Source organism: Pelodiscus sinensis, chromosome 2 (genome assembly GCF_049634645.1).
Source record: "Pelodiscus sinensis isolate JC-2024 chromosome 2, ASM4963464v1, whole genome shotgun sequence".
In the NCBI taxonomy this organism is placed as follows: Eukaryota; Metazoa; Chordata; order Testudines; family Trionychidae; genus Pelodiscus; species Pelodiscus sinensis.
In genome coordinates, this window is record NC_134712.1 from 196,871,680 (window position 1) to 196,894,424 (window position 22,745).

Sequence of the window (22,745 nt, forward strand, 5' to 3'; positions counted from 1 at the left end):
TTTCTTCACAATTCTTCTTCCCTTATCAACACCCAGTGCAACTTAAAATAGTCATAAACTTGTTCTAAGTTTATGCCCACTTCTTTAGCTCTGAGGAGCCATTCCCGTACCGAAGTTGTCATGCTGCCTTTAAAGAGTCCATAGTAGACCAAGAGTATGGCCCAATAACTTCCAATTCTTCACTTCAGCCTATAAAATATAAATTGGAATCTTATATAGTACATCTTAGACATTTGACCCACTGGAATTTCACTCAGTTTTCCTGAAGATGAAATTTAAGGCAACAGAAATCCTACTCAGTTTAGTCTGGCAAGGATTTTCAGAAGTATTCTGCAGTTCCCATTTTTTTTTGGTGAGCTCTCTTGAATATCTGGCCATAAGTACTATAGCTCCAATTTCCCTCAAATGATTATTTAGTCAATGCACTGTATACATACAGCAGACATGTTTTTTAAAGTGACACAGAAATGATTTGATAACTACTTTTTTATCAGCATTTTCATGATCCTGTTAATTTGTTTTGGGGTTATTTGCCTTTTTTTAAGAGCAAAAGGTTATTGCTTGTTTTATATTTGTAACAAGGCAGTAAAATTTTTGCTCGTGCATTAGCACCTTTATATTAAAAATGGCTGCATACTTATTCAGTCTTGTAAAAGAAATGCATTCTTGCACATATGTCTTGAAAGGGCTGTTCCAAAATTAGAAGTTCTTAAACCATTTGGAGGTTTTAGTGCTTTAATATTTAGCAAGCATGTTTACTTCATATACAAGACCTACTTTATGAAACAATGCAGAACATTAGAAAGAGTTTCAGAGACCTAGGAGAACCTTAATCTCAAAACTAAGGAAGAGTTAGATATATTCTAATAACATAAGCTTGTTCGGGTGACCAGATAGCAAATAGGAAAAACAGGTGGAGGGTAATAGGTTCCTATGAAAGACATACTCCATGGATGTAATTTCTAAAAAGCACGAACGTGGTCTGGGTAAACCCTTCTGGTATACAGGTTGGACCTCTCTGGTCCGGCACCCTCAGGACCAGATCGGTCCTGAACAAGGGAATTTGCCAGATCGGGGAGGTCCCCCCACAACCTCTCCCTGTTGCTGACCCCAGCCACTCCCCTCCACACCCGCTACCAGGGCTGCTGCAGCTGCTGCTGCATCCTTGGCCCCGCTACGAGGGGGGGCACGGCTGTCATGTCCCTGGCCACGCTACCAGGGCTGCCATGGCTGCCGTGTCCCTACCCCCTCTACAAGGGCTGCTGCATCCTTGTCTCGGCACCACTACTGGGGCTGTCACAGCTGCTGAGTCCCCAGCCCTGCAGTCAGGGCCCCAGCTGTGCTACTGTGCTTCTGTGGCCCCAGCTGTGCCACTGGGGCTCTGGCCCTGGTCCCAGCCCTGCCGGGCTCCGAGCCATGAGCCCTCTTGCCACTGGGGATCCCAGCCAGGACTCCTTGGTTCAGGAACATTTATGGTCCTGCTGGACCATGGGTGTTGCTAGATTAGAGAGTTCCAGTTTTGGGAAGTCCAACCTGTACTGGGTTAAAGCACACTTGGGAATCTTTTTGCAGGATGTATATGAACAAATTAACACACAACATGCTAGCACAGTTTAAATTTTTCCAGAAGGGCAGTGTAATTTCTAAACAACAAATAGTCTTGCAGCACTTAGAAACTATCAAAATGCCATTATGCACATTACTCCATTTTGTAAACAAGCCCTATGTCATAGAAACAGTTGATATTGTTTACCAGATCAAAATTTTATGACTGTCACGCATAGCTGACATTTTCAACTTTTGCATGCTTGCCAAAATACCATTCACCTAACCGATCATAGAAGTGTCATCATAACAGTTTAGAGCTGCTTCAGTTTCTCGGGTGAATAATACGCTTATCTAGATATGAGTAAATACTGCATGCATCTGTAATTCATAGCCATTACAATCTAACAAATAAAAGTACTGTACATACTTTATCATTATCTGAAATCCCACTCTGTCTTTGTCTCTTCATGCCTTGCTCTATCACCTCCCTTCTCCACAGTCTTAGCTCTCTCCATAGTTCAGGATTTGTGCAACGCTGCAGCCTTTTCACATGTGCTAAAAAATATGGCCACATCTGCTTCATCTTCAAGCTGGCAGCCCAGTCATTTCAAGATCTAGTTCAAGGTGCAACCTCTTTTATTTCAAAGTTCTTCATGGATGCAGTTGCCCAAAGCCATTTGAAAACCTTGTCTTTCTCTGCTTCCCTCAGGATTACCTTTGCCCATCTAGCACTTGGCTCATCTCCATCTCATCACAATATTTCACAGCTCTTGATATAAGAGCCTTGAGTGCTTTTCTCCACTTGACAGACTCTCAAATCTCAGTCAAAAACATACCTGTCTTATCCTGTTTATCCCTCCCAAGAAGTTTCTCTCATATTACTATTGATCTTTATAAAATATTTTTGATGGCTTATATCAAAGCTGCTCTACAAAACGAATACAGAAGGCCTGATTTTCATTGCTTTGTACTCATTTTATACTATTGTAGCTTTGTGAAGCAAAAATTCTCTACAGGGTCCCAGAGTTTTCTCTTTGTTTTGACATGCAGCCGAGAGAGAGGATAGGAGCAATATAAAGTTGCATTCGGAAATGGGCTTTCAGAGAATAAATTTAGCAGGATGATTCGAGAACAAGTTGGCTTGATACTTTTCATTTCCCCCTGTAGTATCATTATCAGTGTAACTCTATTGCAGTGTGTGGCACACTGTAACGACCCAAGATACCAGATTACAAATCTATTGTTAGGAGGAGGAAAGACAATGAGAATGCTACCCTTTCACTGAAAATCATATTGTGTTCGTAGTTATTTTCCCGTGGCCACTCCATCACACTTATACTGTAATCGGCAAAATCTCTGGTTTGAGTTGGAGATGCAGGAATTGGAAAATGAAATTCTCCCAGATCTCATAGAATTTAGTTGAAAAAATGCAGAATGTCTCCCAGCAGGCAGAAGAATGCATGCATGCCTAAAATATGCCGACACTAAAATAAGTAAGAAACTAGCTTCTATATTAAAGTAAACACATTTATGTCTGAGCTATTTTAATTAAAATGGTAAAAAGCATTTAACTTTTCACCACAGCAGAGCTCAGGATATCCAGAAGTCTATTTCTGTTGTAAACTGATAACTGCATGACATCTCTGTAAAAATACAAAAAAGGAATTTGCTCAGTGATGGCCTGGTCTTGCAAAGCCATATGCACATACTTAACATACACACTGTGGGCATGATCCAAAGCCTGTTGAAGTCAATGAGTATCTTTCCATTGACTTTACTGGGATTTGAATGAGGTCTGGGAGTGGTTCTATTATATTGAGTGGAACTGTTCACAGTGTGTAGAATTAAGTGTGTGTGAAAGTCTTTACAAGATCAGGGCCTCAGTTGAGACCTTCATTGTATATGTGACCAGAAAGGGAAAATTGCAATCCTGTAGCTAGCCTATTTTGTAAATTTGATTTATTATTAGCACTGGAGTTTTGTGTTTTGAGAGAGAAATCGAAGATGATATAAAAACACAATCCAAGACCATATGAATGGCGTATGCTGTGCTCTCATGTATTACAGGCTGTATTGCATTCTTTGTAGTCTAATTGTATTGTTTTTGAAGGAACTTGTAGAGGTATAGAGATCATTCTGGAGTAACTCTGAAAAATTGTATTACCATATAAAGCAGTCATCAGTACAAGTGAGAATTTCTCACAAATATTCCAAGATACTAAATTTGAATAACTTGCCTCATTTTTATCTTGACAAAATGGTTTTACCTTTTGAACCTGGTATTTGTTTATTCCAGCTGTGTGCTGCTGTCTTTCTGGGTTTTGATAAACTTCCAGCACAGAGAGTGAGAAATTAATGTATTCTACTTCATCTGCTCCCTGAGGTCATAAGTGAATGAACAATAATATTTCTAGACTGAAATGAATTTCATTGAAAAGGGACTTGGTTTAGCCTGTTGCAAGTTATTATTTCTAGTACCTGCGTCAGTATGATAATCTATAATTCCATGAATTTTGCACATGTGGAGAGGATGCGAACAGACATAAAATGTTAATATTATAGAACAGTAGTTAATAGACATAGCAAAAGTTATTGGAAGGAGTAACTAGGAAAAGGAGACAGAGAACTCATTTTTATACTCTTAATTTATTTGTGCTAATTTGTTGCTCAGCATTTACTTGACCTGGGTGAAAACTCACTCTGTTGTAGTGGGGCAGCACAAATAGATTTGGGACTGTGTGCACGTGGGGTTGCCAGCAAAGTAGTTTTATGGTGACTGTCTGTGAACCCCTGGCATGCCCAGGTAGCATCACATACTGACTCTGCATAAACGGGTGTATGGGTGGGTCAAGAAAGGAATCACATATTTTTATTTACAGAAGAAGCATAGAGCATTTTCCCATGTAATAGGGCTGCACAGCATTCCTCTGCATTATCCCCAGGATGGCAAGGGGAATAGGCCTTCAGCATCGCACAACTCACTTTACAGTACAGATGTCAGCCATCTCTACTTGGAGTATAGCAGAATGGCATGAAGAGATTGTGGATCTTAGCATTATTGTTGTTACTTATTCAAATTTTATTTATATTGGACGTTCCACATATAAAGACAGTACGGGCCGTATCCTGAAGAGTGTACAGTCTCTAAAAGAAGCAGAGGTACCTTAATCTAACCTTTTTTTGTGTTTCAACCCTGGCTTTAGTTGTCTGTAAGTCAGCCCCTTATAAACAAGAATCTTGAGAATCCATAGAATTGAGATCTGGAATTGTCTGTGATATAAATGTTGAACTCTGATCAAATTCAGTCCTCTTCTTGGCTTTTAATTCGCCAGTGGTAGTGTTAGGTGGAGAATTCTCTTGGGACACACTGCAGGTATTGAATGAACTTCTAAATTGATTCAGGAGTTTGCACAAAAGAGGTGCATCCGGAAGAGGATTCAGTAGAAAGAGAAGCTTTTACACCCGCTTAAAAGTGAATTTGAAGTTTACTGTTTTGAGGGAAGATGGTAATAAGTTTAGCATGAGGCTCAGCAAGTTAGAAGCTAGAAAGGTTTCCCCATTGAAACTGAGAGACTGACTTATGGTAAGCTTGTCTTGTGTGTTCCAGTTCTTGGCTTTCCTTTGATACAAGTGTCTCACTTCTAACTAAACAGGTCCACCATCTGCAGACATCTTCTTATGGGATTGCTTAGGCTTCTTATATAAAATGTACTTTAGTTTATACTTCCTTTTAAAATAAAGTCTTATCTCTAAAAGCATCATCTAATTGTTTTGCTTAAAACCTCCCTGTTCATTGTAATATTCATGAAACAGAAAAAAAAAATCTGAATAAATGATAACCTGCTGGACCGCTTACATTTACTGTTGTAAATTAAGTTCTAACTTTGTTTTTATCTCCAACAGACAAACAACAGAAAGGTGAATTTGGTCTAGATGGATATGCCGTCAGAATGAATAATACCCTTCGGAAGGATGGAAAGAAAGATTGCTGTTTTGAAATCTCGGCTCCCGATAAACGCATTTATCAGGTTGGACTTCTTATGTCGTCTTGAAATTAAATTGATAAAACCGTTACGATTCCCATTATGGAGGCAAATCTCTCTGATACGTTAATGAAAAAAAGGAATGCTGTTTTTTTTACACTGTACATTCATATAATAAAGAAATACATTTAAAAATTAAGATTAAGCTCAATTACTATCTTTTTGAACAAGAGCAAGCAAATCCATTACTCTTATCTTTTGGTCATTTTGATGTTAGCATTTTATCTATACAATCTAGATGTAATTGGTCTACATGATTTTTGGGATGAATTATATTATAAAAATTTAGTTATCAAAGAAGAAACATCTGAGTTAAATGCATATTGTGTTGCTTAGGACTTTGCAAGGCATATCAAGGTAAAAGCACATATCAGCTATGCAATTCAAAGATCTATCAGCTAGGCATCAATATGGAATGTAAGTTTAATAAGTTTTAAATATCTGAGATTGCAGTTGAAAGCCAGTTAATTAAGTTGTCAGGTAGTGTGTTGGAATCTGACAAGAACATTTTTAAGAAAACTGTATCCAGCAGTCTAAAGAAATTCATGGGTGTCTTCTAATTGTCAAGGGCAAATTTTGTTCATCAGTTCTGGCTTTGACATTGATGAAGAGAAGCAGCTTTTTTCTGCACAGCTGCCAGCTGCTGATCAGAGTTTCAAATCCATCATCCTCTGCTTCAATTACGTAAATTTGTCAAAATTAACTGTACATTATAAGAAGCATCCTTGCAAGAAAAGTACCAGCAGACATGAAGAGAATTACTAATGGTTCCTTGAAGAAGTGACAAGAATGCTACATTTCCTTCCATTACCGATGTGATGTTGGTTATATTTATATTACAATTATAACTATTATTAATATTATGCTTATTGTAGTTTACAGCAGCTACTCCCAAAGAAGCAGAGGAATGGGTACAGGAAATCAAATTTGTACTACAAGGTAAGTCAATCTGTAAAACAATATTCTTTGTTTTTAATAGTGCTAATTCATAATAGCTTTATTTACTAATAGGTGTACAATATGTGCATAATACACAATAACCATTTTTAATCCTGGCTTCAGATAGCTTGTGCTGTGTCTCATCTGCATTGTGCTTCTTGCATTACTTTTCTTCTTCTTCAAGACTGTTTGTTTTTCTAAATATTTTTATATATCTTAACTCTTTGTAGATAGGTTTATCCCTATACCTCTTGGAGAATCTGATAACCAAAAAGCATTTTACATGGTACCTAGAAGGGGACCACAATTTAACTTAACTTTCATTTTCTTCAGTTGGTATTTATCTTGAAGATCTTTTCTGACACCTGAAAACTACAGTAGTTTATATACTTCATAAGGACCTATAAAAGCAATTTCAGCTGTTCTTAAGATTCAATAAAATCCTCTTAAAATAGTGTGCTGTATGCTGCACAAACCTCCATTTAGGCTCATCTTCTATTCCTGTAAATGCTAATTTTCTAAATTGCTGTTACAGACTTGGGTTCTAGTGTCATTCCTGAGGAGGAAGAATATGATGACATTGAACAAGTTTCTCCTCCAGTCACCACTGCACCAATAGATGATGACATTTATGAAGAACTTCCAGGTATTTCTGAAGTTTTATGTGACTAGAAAAATCTGATGTGTTTTGACAGAAGTTCAGTTTCCGGTCTGGTAACTGTGAGGGAGTGACAATGAGTGGCTAAAATTCTCAGATTAATATGGAAGCCCTTGTGTTTTGAACTCTAATGTTCTACTATAGTAATTAAAAGAATATGCTCCCTTAACCAAGCCTGAGTGAGGACATTTCCATCTTTGTTGAGTCAGGACATCAAAATCAGACAAATAATAAAAATATTCTTGTGGGAATTTTGGCTCATTAGCATTGTCTCTCCTAGGTAATTTTTTAATTAAAATATTGACTTGCCTTACAGATTTTTCTACCAACCTGTCCATCATTTTTTCTTTCTTTATTTTGCCATTTGCATTAAACAGGGGTTCTCCATGTACTCCATATGCTAGCAGCTTCTGTCTAATATATGATCTCATAAACCCTTGCAACAGTGCAATGTGTTGGGTTGGAAAGGTGTGGTGATGAACTGTAAATAAAGGCACTGGAAGCCTGACTTTGTTTTTTCATATCATCCAGCATGAATCTGATTATACAATGATTTCTTACTCTGGATCTTCAGACATGGTCAAACATTTACTCCTCTTGATAATCAAACGTAAATCTTGTAAAATTTTCTCTTGGCAGTAGGCCTTGCAGTTTATTACAGACAGTAAAATAGCAGGAAGACGTGTTTTATTCTTGTTTATGTTTTAGTAAGCTGTCTGAAAATGAGAGATTCAATTGTGATATGTAAAAGTAACATTTTAAAGCAAAAAATGACAATACTCAAATCATTTTGTATGCATCTAAAAGACTTACCCAGCATTGCCCAGGTCCTTCAAGACAGGGGCCTGGTGGCGGGATGGGGTCTCCAGAAGCAGAAGACTGGGGACTTGAGGGGTACAAGAGTTAGGACTGGGGAGTGAAGAGAAGCTCTGGGTTTGGGGGGGGGGTGTCCTATTTGGGTGGGGCCTTTTCTCTCCTCTACCCCTCCAGCCCTTGTGGCTATCAGGGGCCTTTTCTCTGCCCTCCTTCTTTGTGCTGCAGCCAAATGCCAGGGGAGGGAGGATTTAGGATAGCAGGGCTACTTACCCGGTTTAGTGCCAGGCAAGATGGCAGAGCCCCAGCCCTGCTGGCCACTTTCTTTGTAGTGCTGCTGTCCCCAGTGGTCTCTCTGCAGTATAGCTCTCTTCTGAGTGCTCGCTACTCCTAGAAGCCATTCTCAGTTTCGCGTCCCTCCTCTCTGTGCCCCTCTCTTTCCATGTTCTGGTAACCCATCCCGTTCCCAATACTTCCTCTTCTCTTGACACAACCAAGCCCTGATCTTACTTTAAGTTCGGGTAAGAGAAAGTTGCATACCAAATTTGATGGCCCTGCTTCTTACCATTTAGGAGTTCTTGAACAAACAGACCCACAGACAGATGTTTCTAAAATATATAGGTAGAATTCTTTTTCTTTTGCTGTTCAGAGGAAGCACTGCTGTCAACCAGTAACTTAAAGGAAAAGATAAATTGCATGTGACATAGGTATAGTTTCCTATATTTGTTGCATGTTGAGTATTTTATCATGGACGGTGGGTGAAGGTAGGGCTGGAGGCAGCCCTGACCTTAGCCACACCCCTTCTTTCCAGGCCCTGCCCCCCTGCAGGAGCCAAAATGCCCACAGCACAATGGGGAAGTGGGGCAGCACATGGTCCCTGCTTCCCTGGCCCCAGACTATGGGGAGGGCGGGCTGTGCACAGCTCCAGCCTCCCCAGACCCAAAGCATGGGGAGGGAGGAGAGTGCCTGGCTCCAGCCTCCCTGGGCTGCATGCAGTCCAAACCTCTCTGTCCCTGGAACATGAAGAAGGAGGAAGACATGCAGCCCCAGCCTTCCAAGCCCGGAGCACATGGAGGGCAGGCACTTGGTGGGGTGAAGAGGGGAGCAGTAGGCATTCTGGGGCTGGAGTGTGAGCAGGGCCAGTCTGGCAGTTTCGGAGGACCATGCCTTCCCCTGCCTAACATATCCAACGCCTATGTATTTTGTCCATTAGAAAAAATAAAGTTGGGTGGCACATTTTATAAATTGTACTCATGGAGTCTAGAAGGTAGATGGAGAAGTTCCCAGGTAGCTATGTAGAACTCAGAACAACCAGTAAGTGAAGATGAATGCGACAGTTATAGAGGAGCACAAATTATGTTCTCCTAGCTCTGATTTTGAAAAACAACAACAAAACAACCAAATACGCAGGATTCAGGTGGGCGAATAGCTCCTGCACTAATAGTATTTAGAAAAATATTCTGTGCAGTTCATCCATACATGCTGATGCTATGTTGCATTCCACTGAATGTGAATACTTTGAATATTAAAAAGCAGGTAACTGTGTAACTGCTGATAATCTCAGTGGTTACATGCACCTGTAGTGCTGAGAGGCAGCTGGTTCCTCGGGAGCCAGGGCACACTGGAAGTTGCTGTTTAAGCCAGCTCCTGCTGCATACTGGCTCCCACCTGTCGGCTCCGCTCCTGGAGAGCTGATACAGAGGCAGCAGCACGGGTTGGCAAGCTGTCTCCCTAGGAGCTGGTGCATGGAGGGAGCTGCCTTAAGATCATTATCATTCTGGAGATTCAAAATGAAAGGTGAATTTTAGAAAAAGCTTTTCCAGGAAGTATTTTGAACAATTTCAGATGATATATATGGTGAGGATGTGTGCATAATGAAGTCTTTCTTTAAAAACAAATCAGAGAAGACAGATAATCACCTTAAAGCAATCCCTTTAAAATAGATCTCAGTAAGGAAATTAAGATTTTATTACTTGTTTTGTAGGTACAGGCAGTCCCCGGGTTACGTACAAGATAGGGACTGTAGGTTTGTTCTTAAGTTGAATCTGTATGTAAGTCGGAACTGGCGTCCAGATTCAGCCGCTGCTGAAACTGATCAGTTTCAACAGTGGCTGAATCTGGACGCCAGTTCTGACTTACATACAGATTCAACTTAAGAACCCCAGGCATCCCCAAGTCAGCTGCTGCTGAAACTGATCAGTGGCTGATTCCAGGAAGCCCGGGGCAGGGGCTTCCTGTAGTCAGCCACTGGTCATTTTCAGCAGCTGCTGACTTGGGGACACCTGGGGCAGAGCAGCTGGGGTGCTGCTGGGTTGGTCCAGTGGCGCCCAGAGCAGCGCTACGGGACCAACCGGCAGCGCCCCAGCTGCTGTACCACAGGCGTCCGGAGCAAAGCCGCGGAGCACGGGGGCAGCGGGACAGCCCAGACGCGCTGTGGCTATCCTGCTGCCCTCGGGCTCCGTGGCTTTGCTCTGCTTTGCTCCCCGTCCCCCTGGTCTGCAGACCAGGGGGAGGGGGAGGGGAAGCAGAGCAGAGCAGAGCAAAGCCGCGGAGCACGCGGCCAGCTGACAGCCCAGACGCGTCTGGGCTGTCAGCTGGCCACATGTTCCGCCGCTTTGCTTCCTCTCCCTGGTCTGCTGGAGACCAGGGAGAGGAAGGGCCCCGTTCGTAACTGCGGATCCGACATAAGTCGGATCCGCGTAACTCGGGGACTGCCTGTATTACACTATTCTTGTGTGTAGGACATTTTTACCCTCTCATCTCTAAAGAGTAAATTAAATTTACTCATTTTTTCAAAATATTTTATTGTCGTTTCAAACAGTGAAATTAACATATTTATATGAGTAATAAAATGAAGAAAAGTTGGACGAAGGGCTTAGAAGCATACAAAATATACAGAAACAGTGAAAATCAATTGTAAATTTCATATTGATAGTCAGAAATTAGTACAGATTTTTTGTTTGAAATGTATGAAAGTTTTGTTTAGGAATCCATAATTTCCTAGGAACTACATAAATCTAGTGTCTGACGTGCCTGTATAGATTTGTTGGCAACACTTTGTATTTTGGGGCAGTACTTTCATTAGATTATTTATTTATTTACCCTCCCAGATGTGCTTATGGATATATAACAGTCATACATTAAAATAACGTTGGCTTTAAAGCCCACAAATTTAGAAAAAAGTTAAGGTTCTCATATCTGTGAATTATCTTTTCTTATTGACAAGCTCTGGGCTAGATTCTTAGGTATGTAAACTTTCCATTTAGGAGGAGTCCTTTTTAAAAAAAATCTGTTGTTTGGTGTAGCAGCAGGTGGACATTAATTGATCTCTTTCCCTTCTTCCCATCTGGTTGAGAGGAGAGAGAGGATCTAGCAGCTAAAATACTGGTGGGTCATTCAGATGTTGGACATATTCTCTCCTGTTTCTTGCAAAGAGAGCTAGCATGTGCTTCTCAGCAGCAGACTCTAAGATCTATCATGTGCCCTTGGTGTCCTTTTGCAGGGTTTTATATTGAAAAATGTCCCCAGTGAGCATTACTTTGGTTCAGTCTCTTTTTGCCAGAGGTGCACCCAAAGTCCAAACATCTGCAATAACTGGCATTTGGTACAGTTGTAAGGTCATAAAACTTGTGACATTTTTTGAGTTTGAATATATGAAAAGTCCATACAGCATCTGGCCTTGCACTGTTGGACTTTTCACAGTTTCTGTGACTTCCCTCATCCCCAAACAGCATGTTTTGTGCATAGAAATGTGCTGCAGTAAACCATAAACCAAATTGCATACGCAGTTTGTGATACCTACCCTAACCTTTGCCTACCAAACTTTGTTTTCAACTTAACATGGAACATCAAGATGATAGGCACATGTCCAGCCTAGTAACACTATCTGCCTATTCCCCCGCTTGCCATGGCTCATTTGCACTCCAAAGTGGCTTTCATTACTCCTTGATGGAAACTCCATATAGCTAAATGGAATTGTCTGCTTTTTATTATTTTTAAAATGCTTTTGTAACGCTGTTTTTATCTTTATCTGGATATGAATCTTACTCGTTCCAATTGTGACTTTTTTCCCCCAGTTTCAAATTTTGGGACTATTAAGTCAAGGTGGTGGTATTCTGTAACAATCACTGAATTTAAAGTGGTTAGTTTCTTATTCTACAGTAAATGACCTACATGCACTGTTGAGTAAGAGAGTTTTTCTTCATTCCACCTACTCCCATGTAAAACTCACTTTAGCTTCAAAGTTCCATTCATAAAAACTAGTGGTATGTGGCCTGACCCAACTGTTATGCCAAGCCATGTACGTTTATGGAGAAGAATAATATAAAGCCATGATCAATTTGATGAATGATGAATTTTATGCCAGTATTTCTTAGAAGTAATATAACATTTAAAAAAAAAAACCACAATATAGAGTAAAATCTACACTATCTGTTGGCATTTTCAAGCTTGTTTACTTAAAATTTGAAGGTTTAGGCTTGCATATCAAAAAGGTCGCTACTTCAAACCATATAATTTGATGTTTAAGAAAATCGTTCAAAACAAATTAACATGCATCACATTTACAGAAATTCACTTTTTATTTAAATAAGATATTTTCTTTCCACCACTGATCAATCATTCTTTTTACTACTACTTCTGCACCTACGTTAAACTACTTTTGACACTATTGATTTGTAAAACCAATATGATGTGAACGCTATGTGACAGAAGTTGTTTGTTATTAAGAGATAGAATCCCATCTCGGAGGAGCTTGTCATCCTGGAGAGAGACAATCACACAAAGTAATTTTACTTGTATCATAGCTTTTTCACTGTTGACTACATTTTTGACAGCTGGTTTTATGTTAAGTATTAACAGCGCTTTGTTTATGCATGAACATCTTCAAAGGGTTATGGACCTAAAGTTCCCTCTGGTGAAAGCAAAATAGTTTTCTTTTTATCATTGTCCATATGTAATTAAGAAGCAATGCAATAATGCTAAATTGCAAATAAGTATTGTGGTAGGACATTTTACTAATCCTAAAAAAATGAGAAATTGTTTTAAGTCACTAGGTCACAGTACAAGGTCTATTATACATATAGGCTATGTCTAGACTACACGTTTTTTCGAAAAGTGGCTGTTTTTGGAAAAAACTTCACCTGCGTCTAGACTGCCGCTGTGTTCTTTCGAAATTAAATCAAAAGAACACGGCAGTTTTTTCGATAGTCGTAAACCTCATTTTACGAGGAAGAACACCTTTTTTTTGAAAAAGCTCTTTCGAAAAAAGGCGTTCTTGACCACAAGCAAGGCTTTTTTGAAAGAGAGCATCCAGAGTGCCTGAGTGCTCTCTTTCGAAAAAGCGAATTGCTTTTTCAAAAAAAGTTGTGGCTGTCTAGATGATTTCTTTCAAAAGAAGCTTTTTCTGAAGATTCTTTCAAAAATGCTTCTTTCTAAAGAAGCATGTAGTCTAGACCTACCCATATATATGACAGAGATTCTGGGCCTACTCTGTGGTGCTCGGGTATCACTGTGATGAGCATGGTATACATATCCAGCTAAACTTGGGAACCCATATTCTTTGAATTTCTGATCTAAGGAGTGCAAGACCAAACTGTTAGTGCCCCTGGATACTGTTGAGAAACATTACATTCCTGTAGCTACTTTGGGTTATTCTTCCATAAGGTAAGCATTAAAGGGACACAACTGACCCAGCTGGATGCTGAAATAAGAGCTGTAGGGTGGCCCACAAAGTCCATCTTCCGCACCAGATAATGTAGACATAAATCGTTCCCTGTAAGATTTCCTCATCCCTTCCCCCCTCTCAGTGAACTTCTAATGATATAGGGACTGTCACCACTCCCAGCTTTCTTTCACCCTTCCCCCCCCCCCCCCCTTGAAACTGAAGGAATTAAGCCAAGCAAAACATAATCAATAAGCAGGAGCCTTTCAACCATTTATATCTGTCTGTCTTAAGTATAATTAAAATGTATAGCTTATGTGTCCTTTTTAAACTCTCACATTTAGGGGGATAGTGAGTAAAAAGGTACAATGTCAGATTGATTTTAATCGGGTAAAAGAAGAAATTAGATGTACCAAAACAATACCAATACTCATTAACTGCTCCCACCAACCTGGCTCCATCCACTTTTAAAATATTATTCCTCATATATCCTCTTGAGTTCTTACCTCTAAAAAGATAGCGAGAAAAGAAATGACAAACAAAATCTAAGTTCCCAAAGAGTGCAATGCTGATCCGTGATTTATGGCGCTCGTCTTCCCAAAATAGGGAGAATTCCTGTTCTCTCTCTGAAAATCCAGGGTAGAGGGAGCAAAAATTTTAAAAACCCAACCAAACAAAAAAATCCAATCAACCAACCAAAAAACCACGGTGAGGAATCTGATTATGACATTGCACCAAGGCCAAATATCTCATATAGATGACTGGATCTGTTCAGGATTTCATGGTTTCCATGATACTCATCACATTATCCCAGGTGGTGTCTGAGTTAATTCATACAGTTGATTGCATTTTGACTGTGGTATATGGAAAGGGATTAGAAATGGGGGAAATTGATTGCTCCTTTGTCATGGACCTTTGATTTGAAAGGTCAGATCACAGTTTTTCCTCAGGGGAGAAAGGCCTTTTTTGGTGGTTCATTTTTGGATGCTGATGGAACCTTAACATTTCCAGCTACCTCTGAGTGAGAATGTTCAAACAGACCACTCTGTCCAGGGTTTGATAGGATTACTGAACAGTTTGTTTTTCTCTATTATGTATACAATATACCCCAAATTCCTTCTCTACTGGAGAAAATGACACTAAAGGATTACCAGGTTATTTCCCACAATGGTTGGTTAGAAGGTCTTTGGTTTTTCTTTTGTTGGAGAACCTATAAACTGGTGTTCGTATATTTCTTATAACTTTTCATAGTGTCACTTGTAGCTCTACTGAAGGTTGCCTGTTTACAGCTAGACCTCTAGAGCAGGACCCTAAAGTTAGGTGATCTTAACTTATTCATAATTAGTATCACAAAGTGTCCATATCTCTGTGTCATTTGTGTGTGCTAGTGAAAACATTGTGCACCAATGTTTACCCCCTCACATTGCAATATTTTGCTTTAAAAAAGCCTGCAGATTCTTGTGCCTAGTAGACAGAGCAACTTTCATTCCTCAGCCACAGCCCTTCTGTCTGATAAATGAATGGTGTTGACAGGACTTGAAGAGTTTGCTCTTTAGCCAGTCTGATTGTGATTACAAAATGGGGCCTTGATAGAAAATAAGGGAGGAAGGGATGTTGGAAAACAGAGGGAAAATGAGTTTTCAGATGTCAAGCAAATAAATATATGGTAACCTGTATTTAGATCTCCTGAAAACATTTAAAATTATGTGTTTTTTAGAAGACACAGCAAAGATCAAGTGAAACAGTGTGCATCACTCAAAGCTGTTGTCAAAAAATTAGCAAGAGCAATTATTTTAAAAATTTCTCTGAATTTCACATTTGAGAAATAGTTGTTTCTACACCTTTTCTCATCCTTCCCCTATTCTTCTGCTCAAAGAGAAAAAAATTACGCCTGGAGCTTTGTAAGTTTCATATTTCTCAGGCCCTCAAACACATTTCTTAAGAGGAGCTTTATACCTTTTCTTTTTGATAGGCTAGTGAATGGTCATGTAATAATCGGTTCATAAACATGTTCTTATTCTACATCTCCCCATTCTCCCTCATGTGGAGGAAGACAGTAGCAGATTGAAGGAAGTGAAAAACAGCACGTGTATAATATATGAATAAACAATGGCTTTTATCTTTTACAAATTCATTAAAAACATGATTTTTTCCACGTATTTTCTCTCCCACTCTTACTATTATAGTATGTGGTTATTCTTCTGGTAACATAAGCATTATTTTAAACAACAAATGTACTATCTCATCCAAGCAATAAAAAATAGGTGTTTGATAATCTCTCCCCTTAGACAGCTTTTGGCATTAGAGTTAGGGTGAGGACTGTATTGCATGCAATCTTAGTGGGGGTCTTTTTTTTTTTAATTTAACCTAATCTTTGACTGCATAATTAACTTACTTCCTGTCTTCCTGTCAACTTGTATTACCCACTCCTCATTATCTTCGAATCAGTGCTTCACAAACATGTGAATTTACTCTTGAAATACCCCATGAGATCTTATTTTTCTTCTTATGCTTAACCATCATGTAGTCTCTGGACCCAGTAACTTTCCCTGCATAAGTCATATTCAGATAGGGGCCAGGAACCTTAGCTCATTTAAATGTGTACATATTCTTGCAGATTATTCTGTTGGACCCACCAAACCTACAGATGTCTTTAGTTCCATGGAAACGTTTTCTGGATCAAAGGATAAGATTCTAACTATCCTTTTTGCTGTGATTCTGGCTGAGAGAGGCTTCTTCAATGTAGAGGACTCAGGCTGCCTTTTGAGGGCCCCTCAAAGTCCTGGTGTAAGGCATGGTGAGATGAAGCTACAGCACATAGTGCTGCACCAATTCTGTGCAGGGATGCAGCCAACATGATGGTCTTTGAAGGCAACCTTAACTCTGGTCCCCACAGCATGCCAGGGTCAGGAGGACAAAAGTTTTGTAATACCACCTGTGCTCTTGGTGAGGGCTGCATCTTCTAGAGCAGGGGTGGCCCCCTGTGGCCCCCAGCTTGCCTGGATCTAGCCCTTGAGGCTCTGGGCTCCCTCTCCCCAGCATTGGGGAGCCTATGCTGGCCCTCCAGCCCTCCTTTCCCCTGTTTTCCCACCAGGGGGCTGGAGCACACAAAACCTACTTGCTTAGGGGTCAGCAGCCCCCAACCCAAAAAGGGTTCCCCACCCTTGTTCTAGAGATGTCATGAGTTGTAACTGAGGTGTATGATTATCCCTGCAGCATTAAAAGAATTTGAAACTAACTATGCTGCAGATACCATAAGATATTCAGGAAACTTTTGCAACTCCCTGGAAGTAGTAGTCTTGTAGAAGCCTAATGCTGCCTCTTTACTCCTTGTCCCCTCCTCTCCTCCTATAGCCTCTCTGGCTATGGTAGCCACACAATCATCATCTTTCCAGGTGAGCTTTCACATTGCAGGGGAAGAATGGTGCAAGGTAATGCAGACTAAGCATCAGTTTCCATAAGGAAATCTGGGAGGGGAGGGGAAGATACCATGGAGACTATCCATCCTTCTGACCTTATTCCTTCATAAATGAAGAGTACTAATTTCACAGAATGTAAGTGTAATAACATCTGTTGGCCTTTGAAAAATGATATAGCATGCTGGAGCTATTTTTGCTTGCTTCTTTGTAAAACCGGTGGTCCCTCGATTTGAATCCCTACTGCTTATGCTAGTGCAGGGGCAGCAGAGAAGAGAGGGGGAAAGAGAACAGGAGATATTGCCCTCAACTTAAGAAGATGAATATGGATTTAACTTGTTTACATATTGCTCCTTCCTTTTGTTTATTCAAATCCTCCCAAAACAAAAATATTTGTTGAAGCTAGATCTAGCTATGGTGAAACTGCATAGCTGGACACACTTATGTTGCTTATTCGGGTGATAATCCATCTGTTACATATCTGCCTTGATTGGTAAAATTAAGTTTATAAATTGGGGACAAAAAAGTACTTGTCTCTTCCCCACAGTATGCATTTGCTCTTTATAGAGTTCCCGTTTATGTTTACATCAGGTCATTTTTAAGAAAAGGATACATCCTGGAGAAATATCTATCTCTCTGTCTCTCTGTCTCTCTCTCTCTCTCTCTCTCTCTCTCAAGTAGGCCCTTATATGTTTACATTCCTTTTGAGCAAATAAGCAATGACTTTCCAGTTTCATCTGAGTACTTCCTGTGTGTGTCTATCTTCTTTATGAGTACCTTGGTGAAGGCATTGATTTTTATTAATGTGGTAATACAAATATTAGTGTTTTTCCCCCAAAGAACAAGCTTATATGCTTGTAGCCTTTTGTCACCATAGTGAAATTTCAAACATAGACATATTATTATGCATTACAGACATAAATGCTTGAATAATTTTTAAAAATTAGTTCATTTCAGTGTTCTGTTTATTTTATGGACTGATCAAAACATCTTTCAACAATTCTTCTAACAATATGTGATTGGAATAATAACTTCACATGTTGTAGAATTCCATGCTGCATGCAGCTGAGAGGCATGTAAATACAAGCTGCTTATTTGCAAGAAGCTTCCAGATTTGCAATATGATTGCTATGGAAACCACATAATGAAAACCTTATAACCATCTGTGTGGTTTGATGGATTTTACTGCATAGCTGAGCTGTTTTTGTTTACTGTTATTAAAGTGTTGAATGGAATCTATTAACCCACAAACTGTGAATATCCATGGTATTAATTAATATTGTATAATGACGGTGTCTGTATCAAATAACACTACACAATCAAATACTAGTTAATAATACTGCTGTTAACATAAGAACTGATGTAGGTAGGTGACTGACTAATATCAGTTGGGGGAGGGGAGTTGCAGACTTTATACATATTTATCTTGGAGTTTACCAATTCTGTTGCACAAATGTATTATGCAAGCTAAACTTTAGTGCATTTTTATATTCATATAATCTGACTTTCTGAAAAACAAAAAGGAGGAAAAAATAGATTTATGTCTAAAAGTCAGATACTGTTGCATTCATTCTATTCACTTTAAATCATATGTACAGGTAGAGCCATTTGTGTTTGGGGAATAGCTCTGACAGTCTGCTGGTAGTAATTTACATATCTAACGTACAGTGCAAATTTTAGAATTTAGCTCAGAAATCTACTGGGGGAAAAAAGAGATTGGGGGAAAAAACACTTAATATTTGCAGTTCCTCAACAACAACAACAAAAACCTTTTAACTTTCTAGTAGTGGAGATATGCTGTAACTGTTTTAATAGTGTAATCAAAGGCCAGATCAACACTACTGGAGAAAGTTGACTTAAAATATGCAATGCCAGTTATGAGAATAGTGTAGCCCAGGGGAGGCCAACCCGTTACAGGCAAATAGCCAAAATGGTGCTGGATATAGCGCAAAGAGCCAAGGGAAAAAAGTTGCTGAGCAAAAAAAAAAAAAAAATCCAGTTTGGCTTTTTGGCCACGTCAGGCTCCCGTTAGCCAGTGCCATTTTGCTTTGCTGCTCCGGATGGTTCCCCTTTACCCAGTTTCTAGGGACTCAGGGGCGGCTTCGTGAGCCTATGGGCAGGGAAAGAGCCGCATGAAGCTCGTGAGCCACGGGTGTATCCGGTGTCGATGTACCTTTAGTCAAATTTCTGCAGTGTCCCCACTCTGCGAGGTTCATGGGAGAAACTCTCCCATCGACTTCCCTTACTCCTTGCAACCCAGTGGAGTACCAGGGTTGACAGAGGTGCCGTCAGCAGTCAATTTAGAGGGTTCTTACTAGACCTGCTAAATCAGAACCTGGGAGATCAGTCTTTAGAGCATTGATCTTGGGGTAAGTGAAGACAAGTCCTGAGGATCCTTAACCTGTTGCCATAGATCCAGATACGTTTCTTTGGGACATATACACAGCTCATCTAGAGTTCATGGGTTTGATTTGAGCACCTGTTGACCTAGCGAGAGAAACTAGAGAAACACTTCACTTTCCAGCCAGAAGGGTAGAAAAGGAGGAGAGGGAGGAAAACTACAATTATTTTGAAGATCCCTGTAGCTCCGTCTGACACACTATCTTTACAGTGCAGTGCAAGGTCTGTCATAGTGTTTCCTGTCAATAATTGTTATTAGATACTACTAGATTTACCCGGCATTGCTCAGGGGCTTAATTCAATTAATTTTTGTTTTTTGGAAAAGACAATGAAAATGTACAAGCTTCATTTAAATCATTGCTCTGGGTAGGGCTGGCGATGAAGGGTTCAGTTTGCAGACTGCCCAGGGGAGAAGGGACTACCCCATCCTCCTCTCACCTCAGCAGCTTGCGGCTGGGGTGTGAAGCACCTTTCCGTGGCTGCTGCAGCTCCAGTGGGCACAGTTTGGGGATAGGTGCATGTCCTCCGGATGGGATAAGTCCAGATTCATCTGTCCCCTGCGCTCCCCTAGCCAGAGTGAGAAATGCAGCAAACCGTGCACTTTTCCTGATGAAAGGGCAGCAATGTTTCTGTACGAATCAGGGACGGGGGGCGCTTCAGCTTGGGGGCGGGTGTGGGGACATTGGTACTGGGACAATCCTGGATGGAGCGGGGGAAGGGGTGTTAGCTCCTTTCATCTGCCTGGTGATTGTCTCCTTTCTGTGTGGTTTTATGAGAAGCAATCCCGTTCCATGCATATACCATTTTCCTGGAACAATCAAACCCTCATTTTGCTTTAAGTTATTATAAGAGGAAGCTGTATACCACATTTGGTGATCCTAGCTCTTACCGTTTAGGAGCAGTTCTTGCACAAACTGACAGGCCAGACTCACTCAAACATATTGTAGATCTATGCTATGCATCGCTGCAAACATTGCAATGTAGTATCTGACCATCAGTGCATCTAGGCATTTGAAACTCCTCTTGATTACAGGCCCAAACTGTATTTAGGAGCTAAAGGTCCACTTTAAGCGCCCATGTACCAAGTCTTTTAGGGCTTGTCTACACTACGGAGAAGATCGATGCTACTGCAGTCGATCATCTGGGGTTCAATTAGTGGGTCTAGTATCTTAAGTCGACTTTCCTCTTTAGTGTATACCAGGCCTTAGATATTAAGCAATATTTGATTGACATGGAGAACCAATTGGGTTCTGAAGGAACTTGGGATCAAGATTATTTTCTCCTCTTACACATCAACTGCAAGTCTATGAAATGACCATCATTTTTTAACAATGTGATTTCGCATATTTTTAGGAAAGAATTGTACTTGTTTATTAACTTTGTGTGTGAACCCACCATATACTTTTAATGGGCACTTTGTTTTATTATGGAAAAACTTCTCAAACCGATACTGCATTACCTTTCCTTTTTTTAAATTAGAAAGAGGGACGAGAGAAACATTAACAAAAATGGAGTTCTTATTGATGATGATGGGGCAATTACTCGTTGCCAACTATGATCCTCTTTCATGTGAGTTGTGGGCCCTCAGATGGCTGATGAGGCTGATCCTTGAACCAAAAGTTCTATTACAAGGAGGACAGATGTTTCCAGTTACAGCAGGAGGCTGTTGACCATTATTAGAAGTCAGTCTTTCCTTCCTCCAGTGCCTCTTCTCCTCCTCAGCTTGTTAGCAGGCAAATTCGAAATGCAGAGAGACATTGCTTATGTTTTCTCTCCTTTTTGAATGATACTGGGTGAGTGTCTCCTAAGTGTCAATGTAAATGTTGCACTTCTTTAAGTTATCCTTTAGCAAGTCCTTATAATGCTTCCATTGTCCTCCCACATTACGGTAACCTTCTTTCAGCTGAGAAAACAGGACCTATTTTGGGAGGCGATTGTCTGGCATCCGAACAACGTGACCAGTCCATTTGCATAATTGTGTCACTGCGTTCTTTCGAAAAAGAGGTGTGGGGTTTTTTCAAAAGAATCGCGTCTGGACAGTGGTTTCATTTTTGAAATACCCTTTTTCAAAAGAACGCTGTGATGTAATTATGCAAATGAAGCACAAGATATTTAAATCCACGCTTCATTTGCACTTTCGATCTTCCTAATTTACCTAAGAGAGATCTCTTTCAAAAGAGGGTTGTAGTTTAGACATAGCCTTAGTTTTCAGCCTGCTAAGCCTAAACAGCTTTCCATCCATTCTGTAGATGATTTCAACACCAGCTGGGAGCTACCCAGCAATTAGGTAAAAAATGATGGCAATAAAGACTGTGAACATGGTCAGGGCAATGATACAGCCCTGTTTGACTTCTGTTTCTACTTTGAAAGGTTCACTCTGGGAGCCAGTGCTGCCCAGAACTGTCGCTTTCATGTTGTCATTAAGCAACTTTAAGACCTCTTTGAAAGTATAGTCCAAAGGGCATGGCGAGTCACTGAGTCAGTCTTTAGATCAATAAAAGCCATGTACAGTGGTCAATTTTGCTCCCAATATTTTTATTGCAGCTGCTCTGCAATGAAGATCATAACCACAGTTCCGTGACATTGTCGGAAGCCACTCCGGTAAAATTTCTTCTTATGGGCAGAAGACTAGTTACAAGACCCATGCCAGAACTTTGCCTGCAACAGCAAGGAGAGAAATACTGTGATAGTTTCCACTGTCTGCTTTATCCTCTTTCTTAAAGGGGGTAACAATCAAGGCATCCCTCATTTTACTGGGTATCACCTCCTTTAACTGGATTTTAAGGGATAGACAGGCTAAGCTGCAGAATTAATTCTGGTCCACCATCTTTAAAGATTTTAGAGGGGATCCCATTTGTACCTGCTGCCTTGTTGTTCTTCATCTGCTTGATTGAATTGTATACCTCATGCAAATTGGGAGGGTCTCCGAGTTCATCCCTTGAAGTTTGTTGCAGGATTTGCTCAACAACTTTCATCTGCAACCATGGAGTTACGATTAAGAAAATCTTTAAAATGTTCTTTCCAGTGAAAATTAGTGGCTTCATTGTCCTTCAGAAGTGTGGTTCCATCCTTCCTTAGAGTGAGAGGGGTTCGTGTCGTGACTAGCTGGCCCATAAACAGCCTTAATCAGAGAATCCTATAATCACAGAATACCAGAATTGAAAGGAGCCTTGAGAGGTCATCAAGTCCAGTCTCCTGCCCTTATGGCAGGATCAAGCACCACCTTGATCATCCCTGATAGATGTCTATCCAACCTGCTCTTCAGT

At 40.2% G+C, this 22,745-nt stretch overlaps 1 protein-coding gene across 1 annotated transcript in view; it reads left to right on the forward strand.

Moving 5' to 3' along the window:
• The window catches only part of SKAP2 (src kinase associated phosphoprotein 2), a 158,691-nt gene that overhangs the window by 108,371 nt on the left and 27,575 nt on the right, over positions 1–22,745 (forward strand). Inside the window, exons 7-9 of the mRNA XM_075922173.1 lie at positions 5,452–5,576; positions 6,467–6,530; positions 7,066–7,176. Of these exons, the coding sequence (XP_075778288.1) occupies positions 5,452–5,576; positions 6,467–6,530; positions 7,066–7,176 (300 nt within the window). The remainder of the gene's footprint in view (positions 1–5,451; positions 5,577–6,466; positions 6,531–7,065; positions 7,177–22,745) is intronic.